At 37.9% G+C, this 18,494-nt stretch overlaps 1 protein-coding gene across 4 annotated transcripts in view; it reads left to right on the top strand.

The window, feature by feature from the left end:
- The window catches only part of LOC136886040 (cytospin-A), a 471,506-nt gene that overhangs the window by 402,747 nt on the left and 50,265 nt on the right, over positions 1-18,494 (top strand). For all 4 annotated transcript variants that reach the window (XM_067158760.2, XM_067158757.2, XM_067158759.2 and 1 more), the window contains exons 11-12: positions 4,323-4,592; positions 6,543-6,705. In XM_067158760.2, coding sequence (XP_067014861.2) covers positions 4,323-4,592; positions 6,543-6,705 — 433 coding nt within the window. The remainder of the gene's footprint in view (positions 1-4,322; positions 4,593-6,542; positions 6,706-18,494) is intronic.

The following is an 18,494-nucleotide window of genomic DNA, read 5'->3' as shown; positions in this document are numbered from 1 at the left end:
AATACCTACATGAGGGACTGTGAATCTACCCAAAGTATCTACAGACCTTATATCCTTCAATAACTGAAACTCGTCATGAAACGTAATATTATAAGTCTGGCTTCCTCATACAGTTCCTTCGGGAGAGTGACATAATATGACATACTTTGGAATAGAAAACTTAAGTCCTTTTGTTTGTGGTGTCGCAAATGCCACTGAGCTGAGAACGGCAGAACATTCGGATAGTAAGGATTTAGTATCCGAATCATCTGAGGTTTCACTTGGTGTATATTCACTGTCATCTGCTGAAATATCAGATGTTTCTCCTCCTGACATTACTCCTGCGTCAGCCGTTTCGCTTCTGATGAGTTATGATTGCTGGCTCGTCGTAAGTCAGCATTGGAGTGTATTTTAAGTCGGGCACGAGCGATATTTGGAAGAACGGCGCAACTCATTATAGCACATCACACGCCATCTATTGACACTACCGAGAAGCCATTTAGGTAGAATCTAGAACAGCCTCCAAGGAACGTATACATGCAATTTACCGAATAACGCCACAACCTGACTTAAGCCCTTCTTCCATCCATGTCTTCAATTATACTTCCAGTGACTTATAGTCTCAATATAACTGTCAAACAAAACTCTCATCTTAATTTTGCTGCTTCGTTTGGCAATCTCTGGTTCAAATTTTGACACAAATGGTAAATTTTATGCAATATTGTCTTTGCATGTTTTGGTCTGTATTGTTAGGAGTGAGAAGGATGTTCGTTAAGGCATAATTTGCAAAAATATATTTTATTGGAGGTCAGAAAATCACACTTCTAGAAAAGAGGAGTAGAGTACAGGGGAATTGGTGTATGTTGCACCGTTCAAAAATTGGTCATTTAAAATTGTTTTTATCTCAGCCCCTTCTACATATACAGCAATGAAAGTTTCTAGATGAAAAAATATTGCATGTTTACCACAATAGAATCTTATACCTACATATTTTAGAACTGACATAGGCATTATTTAAATCACTAATTAATTATAATATTAATTAGTACTCTCAGCAGTGGAATGCAGAAGAATAGTTAGCACGACTCTTCAACTAGATCGTCAGAGAGAGACGAACACAGACAGATTGGCAATGGAGCATAACCGTTCCAATCTTCAGAAAGAAGGGGAGCCCTGCTTAATGTATTGATTACTACTCGACCTACCTTTTGAACCATGCAATGGAGGTGTTAGAGCATGTTTTTGATACAAGGATTCACAATATTGTCCAGCTTTCTAGAAATCAAGATGGATTTGTGAAGAATTGAGGTACATCCAATGCAATTCATGCTGTATGACTCTTGGTTGGAAAACATTGTGGGGAGAACAAGTCGCTCAGTCTCATTTTCCTGGACCTTGAGAAGGCCTTCTGTCGCATACTGCACGACCTCATATTGTTAACACTGCAAGAGCATGGTGCATCAGAATACCTTGTTGAGGATGTTCTTGGTACAGGAGTTCACAATATTGTCAAGCTTTCCAGAAACCAAACTGGATTTGTGAGGAATTGTGGCACAGCCGGTGCAGTCTATGCTGTACAATTCTTGGTTGAAAAACATATTGGAGAGAACAAGCTGTTATGTCTCATTTTCCTAGATCTTGAGAATGCCTTCAGTTGCATACTGCATAACCTCATATGGCTAGCACTGAGACAGTAGGGTATACCAGAATATCTAGTCAACTGGGTTCAGATGCTTTACCTAAGGACCTACGTTTAGGTCACTGCAGGAGCATCCAATTGACTTTCACGTCACTGTTGGTATTCATCAAGGTTCAGCACTGTCGCCGTTCCTGTTCATTTAGTGATGGACACTTTAACAGCATACCTACACCACCCTTTACTGTGAATGTTTCTCTATGCTGATGATATCATTGACATCTGAGACCCAGGTTGATCTGCATTGCCAAAGCTAAGAATAGAGTGATCAGCTGGCACCTCAACAAGAGACTAAATATATGACATCCACAGGCAATCAGAACCAATCGGATAGACAGTGAGGACCTGTCGTGCGCGACAAGATTAAAGTATCTTGGCTCCACAGTTGCTGACGATAGCTCTCTTGTCAAGGAGAGGTCAATGCAAGGATAACTGCAGTGTGGATGAAAATGTTAGTGACCGGCTTGAACTGGAGGACGAAAGATAATCTCAAATCAAAAATCTATTGCACTGTCATCCAACCTGGTATGAAGCCATCAGAGAAAGATTTGGCATTGCACTGATTCAAGATAAAATGTGCAATAGCCATCTACAATGGTTTGGATTGTATTAAGGACGGGCCCAGTACTGTTGTGAAGACCTGTTACATATTAGAAGTTTGTTGGAAACAAAAGGGACAACCTAAACAGTGGTAGGCCGATAGCCTTCACTAAGATCTGAAGAGCATGAAACTCTACCCTGACTTGGCCCAGGACAGAAATAAATGGAGACGAAGGAATGTATGCAGCAGACCCTGCCACGAGGAGGGACATATGTTGAAGAAAAGGAATTGCGCACAGTTACTATTCTGAATAAATAATTATATGTCCATACATACAGTTTCCTTTGTAGTTGGGCATTTTTATTAATATTTGGATTTTTAAAATTTATATTTGTGCTGTTTAAAGTTATGACACAAAACTGATCACTTCCAGAAATAAATTTCTAAAATTTGTCATTTTTATTTTGTGATATTTTGTTAAATTAATTTTGTATGAAGATCATTTTTGTCCTAACAGCAATCAGCCCTTGGCACATGATTCGGGTCAGTTTTGTAGACATTATACCTAACAATGCAAGAGGGGGGGAAGAAAAAAAAAAACACGTTAAGTTATACTAATATGGTAGTTTAGAAGTTAATGTACAAAGAAAACTGGTTAAAAAAATGTAGTTGACAAAAATGAGCAATAAAGTTTTCCTGGACTTACACCAATACACTGTTTCACTGACTGCTAAAACACATCATCTTGCTTTTTTATTTATAACTTCAAAACTTTGAGATATTTACAAAATTCTTTCATCATAATATAGTTACTGCTATAGTTGGACTATATATAAATAAAAATCCCCTGAATATCTCTGTGATAGACTCGTGCTGCATTTTTATAGCTTTGTTAGTGGTTTGATGTTATACAGAGTGATCAAAAAGTGACACACATCACAGTTATACAAATACAAAACAATGTTCGAAGCCACTTTGTGGAGCACCTGTACAAAAATGCTAGTTATCATCTTCATAATGTTCTTTAGTTGCTCCAGTGTATATGGCTTGCTTTTATATAATTTTCCCGTAAGGTATGCCCAAAGGAGAAAATCTGGGAGAGACATATCGGGCAAACATTGGGGCCACTATAATTTTGAAATGAGATGCTCTAAGAAAAAACGGCAAGAGCTCCAGGGTTTCATTAGATGTGCGACATTGGCACAGTCTTGCTGCAACAGCATTCTCATTCATAAAAGCAACTGGCAAAATAACGTTTAAACAATGAATACTCATAGCTTTTGGGAAAACGGCATGTCTGTTGCTCAATAGACAAAGCTATACTGCAGATGTTGCATGACCAAGACACAGCAGATGGTGTTTCTATTCGTTCATACTCCTACAGTACTATCTAGTGGTATAAGAGATAATTATAATAACTGGTATTACAAGTTACAGCAACATTTAGTTTGTGTGCGACTTTTCAGTCACTCCGTATTTAACATGTAACAGGCGTCTCCGAAGACCTTAAAAAGTAGTTGGTGGGACGTAAAACAAATAACATTATTATTATTATTATTATTATTATTATTATTATTATTATTATTATTATTATTATTATTATTATTATTAACATGTAACAAAAGGTCTCTCAACCTCATTTCAGTTAACTAATATTCTTCCATGAAATAAATGCTGATTGGTATTAAATTGTACTGATTTATTTAGATATTGTTCAGACATATGAAATGATTCATTAATGAGTGAATCCATAGATACCGTAAAATCTTAGGCTTAACTAAATGTCCGTTAACTGAGTTGTTTTTCGTGTAACCCAGTTCCAGCCCTGCTGTGTGAAAGTATGAATCCACTATTTTGTTTTATTGAAGATATTGTTGTTTGACTCATTCATAGTATGACAAATGCCCTAGCTTAATCAGACCCCCTATTTTCTGGAGGTTTTCTCAGAGTAAATGTGAAATGTCTGAACAAGCAAACACCAACACAATATATAAACCAACATAAGAGTTTGTGGTAGACCTTGTAATTTTTACAAATTACTCCCTCCCTTGCATTATGAGAGACTTGACTGAATTTGAATCACTTTCACGAGTACTGTTATTTCAGGTTATTCGTAACAACTCCAAGTGTGCTCTGAGTGACCTGGAGTATCAACGTGATTCTCTGCGTCAGGAGAAGCAGCAACTGGCGACAGACCTTCAGGTGATACAGGAGTCGGCAGCAGAGTTTCAGGTACAGTGTCAGTACCACCTGGAAGACAAGCGTCAGCTGAAAGCTGTGTTGTCGGAGACACAACGTCGTCTAGCAGAGCTGGAGAGGAAATTCAGTGAACAAGAGAAATCTCTGGAAAGAGAGCGCCAGCTGCGTAAGGAAGAGGTACAGTCATGTTTTGAATTGCAACCCATGGGGGCTTTACCTAGTCTAGCCATACATACTGTCACAAACTAATTTTTGAATAAGTGAAATATGGTTTCAGATTTTTCAATTTCTTTTTAATATGTTAGACACATTCATTACTCACAGCTTGCACTAATCAATCTTTAAAGTGTCCACCGTTAGCATGCGCTCAGTGTTGAAGTCTCTTTGGCCAGTCATCTATTGCTGAATGGATGTTATTAGTCATGAAATCTGCTGCTACTGCCACCAGGGGACACACTTTCAAGTGTAGGATGTCTTTTCTTGCAGACCATTTCCTCGAGCTTTGACCATAGTTTGATGAAGTCCAGAGATTTAAGATCAGGGCTACTAGAACATTAAGATTTCACACCTCTACCTTACTACTGTATTTCAAAATCAAATCACCTCTGATCTGCATTTTGGGCACTTCGTCAAGTGTCAGATTCCCTGTCTGTTGTTTACCTAGTCTTTTCTTAAATAATTGCACAGAATTTGGAAATTTATTGAACATCTCCATTCGTAAATTATTCCAATCCCTAATTCCTGTTCTATAAACAAATATTTGCCCCAGTTTGTACTCTTGAATTCTAACTTTATGTTCACAGGGTCTTTCCTACTTTAAAATCACCGCTCAAATTTATTCGTCTACTAATTTCATTCTGTGCCATCCTTCCACTGACATCTCGGAACATACCACTGACTCAAATAAAAGACTTGAGGATTTCCACCTTTTCAGTATAATAATTCTAATCACACTTTGCAATTAAATTACATAATAAAAAAAATTGGCATTACATGTTTCGTCTCATGAGAGACATCTTCAACTGCTTGTTAATAACTTAGATTAGAATGGACATAAATAGACAGCCCAGAATAGTCAAAAACATCTAAGATTCCTAAAACTTAACAAGCATGCACTGAATACAGTAGAATCAAATTGGTACTTAGAACTAATGATCAGAGTCTTGAGGGCAGAAAAAATACCATGCATTTCTTCGTGTTCCATTTAAAAAATTACACTTGAATTAGAACCATCCTAACTTACACTAAAAACACATAGTTAAAAACTTAAATTTTTCACACTATCATGCTCTCTCTCTCTCTCAAGTTTCCTTTATAATGCTTGTGTAAATTATCTTAATAGCTGTTACGTTTGTTCTTGATGATGAGGAAGTTCTTCAAATGTTCATATTAAAAACCACCATTGATCTCTTGGATAAAGTCAAAAATTAAAACGATTAACATCTATATGGTCTTGCTTACTGTTAAAAATTCCTACTAAAGGGATCTTATCCGTTACAGAGACATTTTTAGAATAAGTTGTCCCATAATACATAGCTTTATGTATGAAGGTTCTTGTCCAGATGTAAACAGAGAGGATCAAACAATCCCACTATGCCCTTGAAATGAGTACCTGGTAGATGTTCTTTTTATTCTAAAATAAGAAAATCTTATTAGAATAATGAATTCGAAACCTGATGCTGAATACCGTTATGTGGAATAATGTAACCAAACTTGCATAATGTAGCAGGGCAGTGAATGCCTTCTCGCTCTCCAAGCAGACACAAACCCACAGCAGATGTTGAAAGAAGCCTGAAGCAACTGAAAGCCACTAGCGGATAAGGGTAGGGAATGAATGTCTGACTTTGAAGGCTGTTACAGAAGGGAAGGGGCTAGTGACTAGGGTTAATGCTATCTATCCTTTTTTTTCTTTTTATATATTGATTTGCCAACATAAACAGCAGATTTTCTTCACCCACGTTTTCATTTAAGTTGTTGTCAATACTTAGTTTCTGTGCTAAATAAATTCTAATTTCTTCAGGACGTCCATATATTTCCCTTTACTTGCATAATGTATTCATTTCATATCTTGCTAAATATTAGTAAAGGAACGTTTATTATTGTACATTTCTTGTGTATAATTATCAGAACGATGAGTGGGAGAAGTTCCAGAGTGACCTTCTGATGACTGTGAGAGTTGCCAATGACTTCAAGACTGAGGCTCAGGAGGAGCAACAGAAGCTGGTGCTGGAGAACAAGTCTCTGAGAGACCGTGTGCGCCTGCTGGAAGGACAACTGGAGAAGTTAAAAGGTAATCCTCCCATAATGCTTGTGATGATTTTAAAAATTGGTGGAAGATATGTTTATGTTCAAAAGAGCATTTCTAATTGCAAGTAAATAAACATACGGAGCATTTTTTTGTGAATGTTGATTTTAGACAGGTAATGGAAGGGAAGTTCAGTCAAAATAGAGGAAATATAGGGTTTATTGCAATTGTAATCTACCTGACATGTTAAAACCCCTTTTAAAAGACTGTATCGTTCATAAAAATAATGTATAATAAAATAGTTAGTAGGAGCAATGTTTATGTACGAGTTTGTTCTGCTGTGACTCTGAAACTGTTGGAAATATTACAGTGAATTTTGGTGTTGGTCCAGATGCATTTGTAACTTAAACACAAGGTTATTTAATTAATTAATTTATTTATTTATTTATTTTTATTTATTTATTTTATTTATTTATTTATTTTATTTATTTTTATTTATTTATTTATTTATTTATTTATTTATTTATTTATTTATTTATTTATTTATTTTATTTATTTATTTTATTTATTTTATTTATTTATTTATTTATAAGCATACACTTTACATAATATAATGGTACTTAATGACATATACATCAAATAGTGTCTGCCCAGAATTTTGCCAAATCACAGGCATTAGGTGTCGCAGCCATCAAGTCGTCCATAGAACACAAGAATGTATACTATGAAGGTAACTCAAATCAGATGTATGCTGTGAAAGAAAATGTATAGCAAGTCTGCAGAAAACGTATGATCTGATCCTTCAAAATTCTGGCATTAGGGAACATGCATGATCCGGGGTTTTAATTAAAAATATGCTAATCTGATACAAAATTACATGCAGAATTCAAAAATGTGATCAGAATGTACAAATAATAACTCCAAACATGATAAAAATCTACGAAAATGTCATGTCACGCAAGTACGCGATCTCATTGGCCTGACGTCATCGTACAGGTTGACTGAATTGGCAGACGAAATAACACGTAGTGTGCTGTGAGAAGCAGGATACACTTCGCGTATTTCTACTTTACGTTAGTGTCTAGTATGGTTAAATTCGAGGCCTATACATTGGATAATAATCTGAGTGGTATATTTTAGACTTAAAATGAATCCTGCGCAGACAGTGAGGCAGAAAACTTATAAATGGTGTAGAGTTCCGATGTGCAATAGCACATCGCATACCATCCCAAACAAATTGTTTATAAACGTTCCAAAGACGCTAAAACTAGGGAGAAATGGATTTTGGCGAGCTGGAGAAATGCTGGTGATATATTGGAAAAGTCTACAGTTTATTTTTTTGAAGATTTTAACGTAAGATGAATTTGTTTGAATTTTCAAATAACTTTTCCATGTCAGCTGTTCTAGTGGTAAAACTTTAAATTTTAATGTATGATGCTTTATTTAAATGCTTCAATTACATCTTGGAATATGAAAGTAATAAATGGTGCATTAAATAATGCTGATTATTAAAGTATTCTCCAAACCTAACCTATGTTTTGGGTGATCCATGTCAAGATAATAAATCAAAGGGGTTATGAACCATTTTGACAGCTCTAATTCTACCAATATATCTTGGCATGGGACAGTTATGTATGTCTTTATTGAAGAGCTTAATTGGTAAAAACAAAGGGTAAAAATACCGCGCGAGTTGGCCGTGCGGTTAGGAGCGCGCAGCTGCGAGCTCGCATCCGGGAGATAGTGGGTTTTGAACCCCACTGCCGGCAGCCCTGAAGATGGTTTTCCGTGGTTTCCCCATTTTCACACCAGACAAATGCTGAGGCTGTACCTAAGGCCACGGCCGCTTTGTTCCCATTCCTAGGCCTTTCCTGTCCCATCATCGCCATTATGTGACGGTGTGACGTAAAGCAAACAGAAAAAAATTAAAGTCACAGCACCCAAAGACATTCCTGTATTGAGCGACTAAAATGTCACCAGGACACTTTTCTTTCCTGATATGCTCAGCTTGTTAAAAGCCAAATGTAATTAATGTTACTGGCTTCACGCCCCGCTAACTACTTCTACGATTTTCGGAGACGCCGATGTGCAGGAATTTAGTCCTGCAGGAGTTATTTTTACGTGCCAGTAAATCTACCGACACGAGGCTGACGTATTTGAGCACCTTCAACTACCACCGGACTGAACCAGGATCGAACCTGCCAACTTGGGGTCAGAAGGCCAGCACCTCAACAGTCTGAACCACTCAGCCCGACTTGTGAAAACTAGATGAAGTCATATTTACCTTTATCATGTTTAACTTTTTCCCTCCACAAAGATATTTAATTCTCTTTCATGGGCCCCGGTAGTGGGTAGGCCAGTTGTCCCAACCATAAATATATATTTTTTGGGGAATGATAGATTATAACCCTATAGTACTATGATCTTTCTTTCTTTCCTTCTTTCTTTCTTTCTTTCTTAATCAGTTTATCCTTCAGGGTGGTTTTCTCTCGGACTCAGCGAGGGATTTCACCTCTACCACTTCAAGGGCAGTGTCCTGGAACGTGAGACTTTGAGTATGGTGATGAAACTGGTGAGGAGGGCCATTACCTCGCCCAGGAGGCCTCACCTGTTATGCTCAACAGGGGCCTTGTTGGAGGATGGGAGGATCGGAAGGGATAGACAAGGAAGAGGGAAGGAAACGGCCGTGGCCTTAGGTGCCTGGAGGAGAAGTAGGAAAATACGAAAAACCACTTCGAGGATGGCTGAGGTGGGATTTGAAACCCTTCTACTCAGTTGACCTCCCGAGGCTGAGTAGACCCCGTTCCAGCCCTCGTACTATTTGTTTTCAACTTTCATGGCAGAGCCGGGAATCGAAACCGGGCCTCCGGGAGTGGCACACATTAACCACTACACCACAGAAGCGGACTAGTACTACAATGCTACCTATATGTTTATGTTAGTGCTGAAATCCGATTTCTTACTTTACTAATGCTGAAAGCCCGAAAATGTAATGTTATTCTTTAATAGGGGAATCAGTCTAGAAGGAAATGTTGAAAGTGATGTGATATCTATCCAGGTTCAGTTGTTATCCTAATACTATGGGTTACAGTACATTGCACGTATATAAAAGATGCCACTTACAAACTTGTTTTTTATCCGCGAAATTCTGCGGCCACAAAAGTCACTATTTTTCAAGAATGACGACGTCTACACATGATAGATTGTCTGATAGTGCTGTTTTGAACCTTCTTTCTGTCATTTTGAAGTTATTCGCGATCATGAATAATAAACAATCGGCTTTTAGCAACGGCTGATGCATAACGGCTGGTTGAGCTCCATGCGGTACTGGATCGTGACGTCACAGCGCGCCGCTTACGTCAGAGGCCGTTTCACTCGCCTTGCGGAAAGGCACTATTAAATATTTTTTTAATGGTAGAAAACAAGGCAACATACCACAATGTAATACGTTTACATACTATTTCATTGGTGTACTTTTCAAAAAAAATATTTTTGAAAATGATGCATGTTCCCATTTCCAAGCAATTGCAGATACACAAAACCTGTCCGGGAAATTATTTTCAGATCTTGACTAAATCTACAATGTTTTGCAACGAGCATTTTTAAGTATCTAGCTTCCAGTTAACCCTCTAGACTCATTTGACGTGACATTCACGGGAGCATTGGCCAGGCCTTAAACTCAAGTGACGAGGCATTCACACGCCACGCCGAGTCATATGTACTTGCTCCTATTTCGATCACCCCTGCAAGGGTTTCTGTTTTGCGAACTTCTGTGAATAGAACAGGAATGTGGCTTGTTTACAGCTCTCGTTCTAAGAACTTGCACCATTATTTATTGCCTAATTGTAGCCTCTGAAGGCACAAACATTTCATCAGTTGTCAGTCATTCTCCTAGCCATGGCCCCGGGCGTAGTATAGGCAAGCAACAGCAGTGCTATTGCTGAGTTAATTGAAAGTGTTTTAGATTTAGAGGACAGGGATGGCGATTATTATAACATTGAAGAAGAGATTTTAAGTGAAAGTGACAGTTCATCTGATACGAGTGACTGTGAAATCATTCCTAAAGCCCCGCATGCGAAACCGAAACCTAGTGACTGGGTGTGGGTTAGTAATAGTGATAAGCAACCAATTATTCATCACTTTGCAGGCTTTCCGGGGGTGTTAGGAAAACTGAAAGACAAATATTTAAATAGTTCTGTATCGGAGTTGTCCCTATTGTTTTGAGTTTGTGGATCCGTTGTTTCCCGCATTGTACGGGAAACAAATATTTCCGCTATGGAACAATTATTCGACCCACATGAGAAAAGATGGTGTCAAGTGGTTTGACACTAACGATGATGAAATTAAGGCCTACTTCACCCTCTGTATTCTGATGTCCCAGGTTCGTAAGTCTTGCCTTCAATTATATTGGAGCAGAGATAAGTGAATTGAAACCCCAATATTTTGAGAGACAATGAGTGGTGTGAAGTGACTCTACGTATACCCAAATGTATTGAGATTTACCACGCAAAATCTTTGTTCTAACGTCATTGTTGTTGAGTACAATTAATTTGAATGCTTCACTGAAAAATGCATGAAATTTCTGGTTGCTGTTCCGTTTGTGGCATTTATTTCAGAGTGGTGCACAGTAGTTTTGATTGGATGGCTTACTCGTGCTGAGGACAATTTAAATCTGATTTCTAAGCGAGCGCCCAGGATCATTAAACCTTAAGTGATCTGGTTAGGAGGTTAAGCAGTGCTTCAGTAATATAACTTCATTTATCTTATATTGCAAGAAATTCATCATTGTGAAACATCAACAACAGTTTTAAAGTAATTCAGTTGAAAAATATAATATTTAAAGCACTGGGATGAGTGTTTCAGGCAGTTGAGGCACAGGTTCGATCCTGGCTTACGAGGGGAACCCGCCAATTGTAACAACTGGATTTCCTAGAAACTTTGTTCAGCAAATGAGGAGTCGAAATAAGCGAACACATGTTTCGTCTTGTCTGTTAACACTGGACTATATCTCGCGGTAATGGAGTGATGCAATTAATTGCTCTGCCTTCTTGAGGTAATAAAATCGCTGTGCCATGCGGCTAATAATGAGTGTAGCTCTTGCTATTTTGCTGTATGTCACACCGACACGGATAAGTCTTATGGCGACGAGAGGACAGGGTATGGCTAGGAGTGGGAAGGAAGCGGCCGTGGGCTTGATAAGGTACAGCCCCAGCATTTGCCTGGTGTGAAAATGGGAAACCACGGAAAACCATCTTCAAGGCTGCCGACAGTGGGGTTCGCACCCACTATCTCCCGAATACTGGACACTGGCCGCACTTAAGCGACTGCAGCTATCGAGCTCGGTAGTGTAGCTCTTGACTTTGGCATGTGTGAGGTGGTGTTGAATTGTCTTGGTGAGTTTTATGAGGTATATGGCAAAAGAAACCAAATGGTGAATTGCAAAGAAGTGCCAAAAATGTCACCAAATGTCGTGATGTATGAACAATAAATGGCTTCAGAATTGTCCAAAATTTGTTCAAGAGGACAGAGCGGACTGCTAGAATTCCATGATTTAAAATCACCAATCCTTTTGTACGCGCCAAACAATTTTGTCAATGCCAATTACACTGCATTTTTTTAATGCCGAGCCCAAACGGATTTATGGTTTTAAAGGGAAGAAGTGCTAGGCTGGGAAATCGTACAAGGGTGGGAATCACTGTACTATGTTGCAGTGCAGACCAGGCGGAAGCGAGAGACTTCCTCCCCTCATCATAGGAATGTTCAGTAAGCTACGGTGTTTTAAGGGCGCCGGGCACTTTCCGTGCAAGTACAAGGCATCTAAAAATGCAGTCGGTTTTGCACAGGGGAGCCAGTATAGTTTGTCCTTTTTCTTGATTTTTTTTTCTTGATTTTTTTTTTTTTTAAGTTCTGTTTGTCAGTGAGTTATCCAAGTGCATTATTATCCAAGTGCATTATTTGAATACTGTAAATGCACCTTGTTAGATACATTTTGGAAATAGATATTTTCCATGGTGTTTGAAGGGTTTAAACTGTGAATGAAGGTTAATTGCATGCAGTAACAGGTCTTATAATATTTTATGACACGGCAGGGGTTGGCATTTCTGAATTACGAGTTGGCGGTTAATTAGAAATCATGTAATTCGAAGCCTGATTTTAGAGTCCTATTGACTTTGAATTAACGAGGTATATGGTGATCCGGTCGAATGACTGGAAACAGTCTGAGGATTTTCAAATTTTCAGAGAAAGTATTTGTTTCCAATACACAGAAGGAACATCATATGGTTCATTACTGCTGCAAGATCCTCTCTGCCTGTACTGAGCCTCAATACCTACATGTCTATGACTGTACCTCAAATATTGTACTCTTCATCAAGACTTATAACACCATCATTCCATACATAACAGCAATACTGGACTTAGCAGAAGCCTTACAGTTGCTACTTTATGCTCACTAAATATGAGCCCCTGGGAGTTGGACTAGAAAACATACAGTGTTAAAATTCCCTTTTAAAATGAAGATAAATTATAAAGCCTGTGTTTTAAAGTTGCTGAAAAAGTGAAGAGTAAAAGGATTTAAAAAGCTGCACAGATTATAAAATGAAGTGATAGAGCAAGATTGTTGATGACTGCACACATTCTTAGTTATTTAATACAGGTAGAACTAAAAGAATAAGAAAGGAAGATTAGGTAGCAAAACAGATAACACAATCTAATCTGAGAGAGGAGTGTGGACCATACATCACATAAGTTCATTAAGTACTCTTTTGTCTCTTATCCAGTCTTGAACGCATTGAGGTTCACAGCCATTCTTTTCTCCTCCTAATGAAGGTTAGGTTGATGTTTCTACTGTATACTTATTATCCACTGTGTTCTTACCTAATTTGGCAATGTTTTCCATCCATTTCCTTGTATTATACTGCTCGCAGCTTTCCTGTCTGAGTAATTTGGTGTAGGCTGTTTAATCAGTAGAGGGTAACTGGTCTTAAATGTGCTAATGGGCTATTTACTTGATATCTCTCTTTCTCTTTCTTGTACTTTCCTGCAAGCAGAATTGACTGCACAGCCAGTGACTTGCTTGATGGCATCACTCCATTATAAGAGCTCTTCCTCAGAGGTCTTTTTCCAGGAATCTGGTCACTATGAGCAGTGTGATAAAAGAATTGCAGTGTGCAATGAAGACACAGGTTGGACAGACTGACTCTGCTCAACTTCTATTTTCTGTAAAATAGACGCATTAGTTGTGTGTTCTGTCTACAAAATATGTGGCATTCATCTGCAACACCATCCTCAATGAATTTATTTTCTTTTTAACAGATTCCGTAAAAGGAAGTGGAAAAGATGAGTGTCCGAACTTACATTCTTCTGCGAGATAGAGATATTTACACTCTGAATGGGCTGAAATTTAATGATCTTGTAATTTTGAATTAGGTGGTCCAATTTTTTTTCTTTCTTTTACAAGGGGATGTAATGGTCCGGACTGGACAATTATAGAGTTTTAGGGAAAATTAGAGCTCCTAAACCAATGAAGATAGGTTGAATCTGTTCTTTTCTGATTCATAGCTGCACGTATCTGTTATACATGTCCAGTATAAACTACTCGTATTAAGTTACTTCAATGGCAGGTGCAACAATGATAGATTTAAAGTGATATGTTTTGTTTGTCTGAAAAAGTCTTGACAATTTTGACCGAATTTTAAAGCGTAAGGAATAAGGTAAAAATGAATTTACTACAATGGAACCAGTTGCTCACAAATGTAAAATATTCAGTTCCCCCTTCTGACACTGAATCATCTCGTAAAGCATCAAAAGTAATCAGCCTCGTGATGTTCACCAGTAGTTTTGCTTACCATTTTTGACACCTTGATGACAGGTGAGATCTTCTGGCACACAGGTTATTTCTGTTTACTACCTTTTTGTGAGTGCCATTTGTTGGATTGTTTCAGTAACTAAGGAATGAATTTACTCCTCAGACTTAAGTTATATTGCTCGGCACTTGTCTGGATCTCCCAGCAAAGTACGACGGGCCGGGTCCATTTGCTCAGCAGAATGATATGTGGGAGAAGTAAGGACTTAAATTGACTGGCCATTCCTGACGAGACAAATCATTGGCAAAACCGCTTTTCTACATTCACTTTTCGTGCATTATGCTATTCTATATTCCAACTGCTGGAAACAAGCGCTTGTTTGATCATTTGAAAATCCCTAAGATAATTTCTTTGTGTGTTGCAATATAAGCAATGGAAAGAAACAAATTCTAATTGAAAGATAGATGCACGTAATAGTGACTATGATCATTTTTAAAAAAGGCCTGTGGCCCGTGGAAAGGTCTCGTGTAGGTCTTTCGAGTTGATGCCAATGGGCAATCCATGCATTTGTGAAGATGGGCCCTTGCTGTGATGAATTATAATGCTGAAAACTGTGCACGCACACCCAACCCCCCGAGCCATTAGAATTAACCAATTAAGGTTAAAATCCCTAACCCGGCCAGAAATCGAACTCAGGACTGCTTGGACCAAAGTAGGTTAAACACAATTTTGTGTAATTGATGAATACTAATGACCATAAATCTAGAACAAAGTTGCCTGATGAATTGGTGTTTAATTACAAGCTGCTTGAAAAATTTCAGTTAGCCTTGCTTGAGTATAACCACAGTATTAGTTGCAAAGCTGTAATATGACGAAAGTTCATCCATTTGACAGCTGGAACGACACTGATGCCTCTAGCAGTGAGCAAGAGGCAACTTCCTAGCAGACAACTATCGTATGTAATTTTTATCTTTATAAGATGACCTTCTAATAAAAATGTGCATTTATAGAAATAAAATACACTTCAAATTTTCCCCCTCATACTTCGTATTTACACCGAATCAGATGTAAAAATTTCAAAAATAGATTCAGCTCATTCTTTTTCCGTCTGTTTACTTATATTGACATCACGTGAAAACTGCTGAACAGAATTTTTGGAAATTCTGTATTTAAGTTCAGGCAAATGGGAAGTACAGCTGAAGTGTGCAGTAGGCTATATATAATGCTGTTAGTATGCAATGGTGTAGCAATAATAATGGGGCCAAAATAGGAAGTGTAAAATTTCTCCATTAATATTAGCTTTATCGATAACCTGTACCTAGTAAAAGTTACATGAAATATAGTTTCAGATCTTAGTTTCATACGTTTTAACATGCGAGAAAAAATAACGGATATATTTGCAATCATTATATTTTCACCAAATTTCCAAATATATCTCGAAATATTAGTTCTAACTAAAGATTGCACTTAACAATAATTATAGGAAATGTCTTAAAATTATATCTGGATTTGATACATTTTAATCATATTCGAGCAATAGACTAACAATGGAGAAATTTTCACCATCAGAATGTTGGCCAGCAGGATGGAAAATTCCTGATCACTAGATTGTATGCCAGAAATCTAGATTAAAGTCCAAACCTTTCCGCAGTGTTCATGTGGAGTGAGGGCGTACGATGCTGTTGGTGATTTGTCCGTCGGATGGGAACGATAAGCCTTGAGCAGATTCCTTGCCGCTATTCAAGAGGAGTAGGCTTTGTGCGGACACCGGGTTTCACTCACTCTCTATCGCTTTCTCTCCTCCTACTATCATATATCACATCATTCATTTCATCTCGCAAGCTCCTCTGATAAGGCTTGACGTTAGGAAGGGCATCTGGTCATAGAAACTTGGTACGATGATTTATCTCACTTCATACCTGACCTCATAGAGAAATGGGACAAGGGTTAGACATCATCATCATTCACTAATTTAGATCTTTTTTACCACGTCATCAACAGCAATCATCGCTGAGGAGGAGATATTGCTGGGTCATGTCGGTAGCAAACTAACTGGTGATAGTGGTGGTTGTGTTCTCATTGTTTGTTTTACATCGCACCAACAGAGTTCTTTTGGCAATGATGTAATAGGACAGGGAAGGAAGTGATTGTGGGCCTAATTAAAGTACAGCCTGGTATGAAAATTGGAAACCATGGAAAACCATTATCCTGTTATCTCCGAATGGAAGCTCACAGCGTCATGACTCAAACCGCATAGCCAACTTGCTCAGTTTGGTTGTTGTTAAAAGCTGCCTATTGCTTAGGCAGAAAATGAGATGACCTTTGAAATGGGAAGTAGTAGTGGTAGTCTCTTCTGCTATTTATTAGCCATGTTCTTTTTCTGTAAGTAAAATATACAAGTTGAGTATTTGTATATTTAACCTACTAGTTACTAACGATCACAATGAGCTTCAAAATAATTTTTCATCATTTGCTTCAGGAACTCTAAATGATGATAAACCTGGCAAATTTTGCTGGAATTTATTGCACTACAAGCATTTCCATAAATATTGACACTATTTTAAACAGCACAGCTGAAGCCAAGAGTATCGTTCCCTCTTACTTGTCACCTGCAGCACTGTTGTTGCATTTGTTGAAAATAATTGTACAGAGCTTTGCGACTGCTATACTAGACTGCGATATAACTTTGGAGGAAAAGGAATTGGTGATAACTGATCTGGTTTGTAGGAAGTTCAGTTGCCAGCTGTGCAATATTTCATTAGGCTACCTTATCTTGTTGATATACTGGAAGTGTTTCCTCTTGACAAACCTTGACACTCCAATAAAATACAATATATAATACACATTATGTTTACAGCTTGTTTTTATGTTTACTTATGACACATGAAACACTTTAAATAGTTAGCTTTCATAATTTAAAGAGTTTGCATGCTAGAAGGAAAGGACAAGTCTTCGACTATGTAGAGTTATTCCAAATGAATTGCCAGGTTTTCCAGTAGGAATTGGGTGTCTCTTGAACTTTGTCGAAGGCAATGCCTTTTTCACTTTCATTACATTTTAATTTATTAAAAAAAAATTATAGGAAAATAAGCATTGCAAATAACATCTACTGATTATTTGAAATTCATAATAATTTTCCTCATCATTATCGTTTTTAAAAATCCTATTCAGTGCGTAAATTTTCAATTTTAATATACTAACTTCATTACGTCTCGTCTCGTACCATCAGGGGCCGATGACGTAGATGTTAGGCCCCTTTAAACAACAAACATCATCATCATGTCCGGCTCCATGGCTAAATGGTTAGCGTGCTGGCCTTTGGTCACAGGGGTCCCAGGTAAGATTCCCGGCAGGGTTGGGAATTTTAACCATAATTGGTTAATTTCGCTGGCACGTAGGCTGGGTGTATGCATAGTCTTCATCATCATTTCATCCTCATCACGACGCGCAGGTCGCCCTATGGGGGTCAAATCAAAAGACCTGCATCTGGCGAGTCGAACTTGTCCTTGGACACTCTCCGCACTAAAAGTCGTACAAGATTCTATTTTGTTTCATTTTTATCATCATCATCATCAACCTTTGCCAAGCATCTTGCTTTTTTTTTTTTAAATCTGTAATAGTCATCAGTGCTATGTATTGTAGTATTAAACTTGGAGCACAATGTGTATCATTCAGCCTTATCCCCAACATCATCAACATTATCTCTTAGTAGCCAAGCATTCACATCAAATGACATTTATAGCAAGAGAGAATATTAACCAATAATAAATGTATGTATGTGTGTATGTTTAGGGGTCGCTTCATAAGTCATGGCAACTTGTTATATCTTCCAGTAAAGCTGCGGCATTGGAAATCCTATGTATATTTGAACCTCACTGGAATGTGTTTCTGAATACTAGCACCCAATTAGGTCCAGGTACAGGAGCTAATGACTGGGGCCAATCAAAGGATAGTACTGTAAATAGAAATTTGTTTTATGCACAAAACGGACTCAAAAGTACATTAATAGCTGGTTTTGTCAGTTGCAGGAAT

This window comes from Anabrus simplex, chromosome X, assembly GCF_040414725.1.
Source record: "Anabrus simplex isolate iqAnaSimp1 chromosome X, ASM4041472v1, whole genome shotgun sequence".
NCBI classification, from domain to species: Eukaryota; Metazoa; Arthropoda; class Insecta; order Orthoptera; family Tettigoniidae; genus Anabrus; species Anabrus simplex.
Note: the sequence above shows the minus strand (reverse complement) of the source record. Positions and strands in the feature narration are given on the sequence as shown.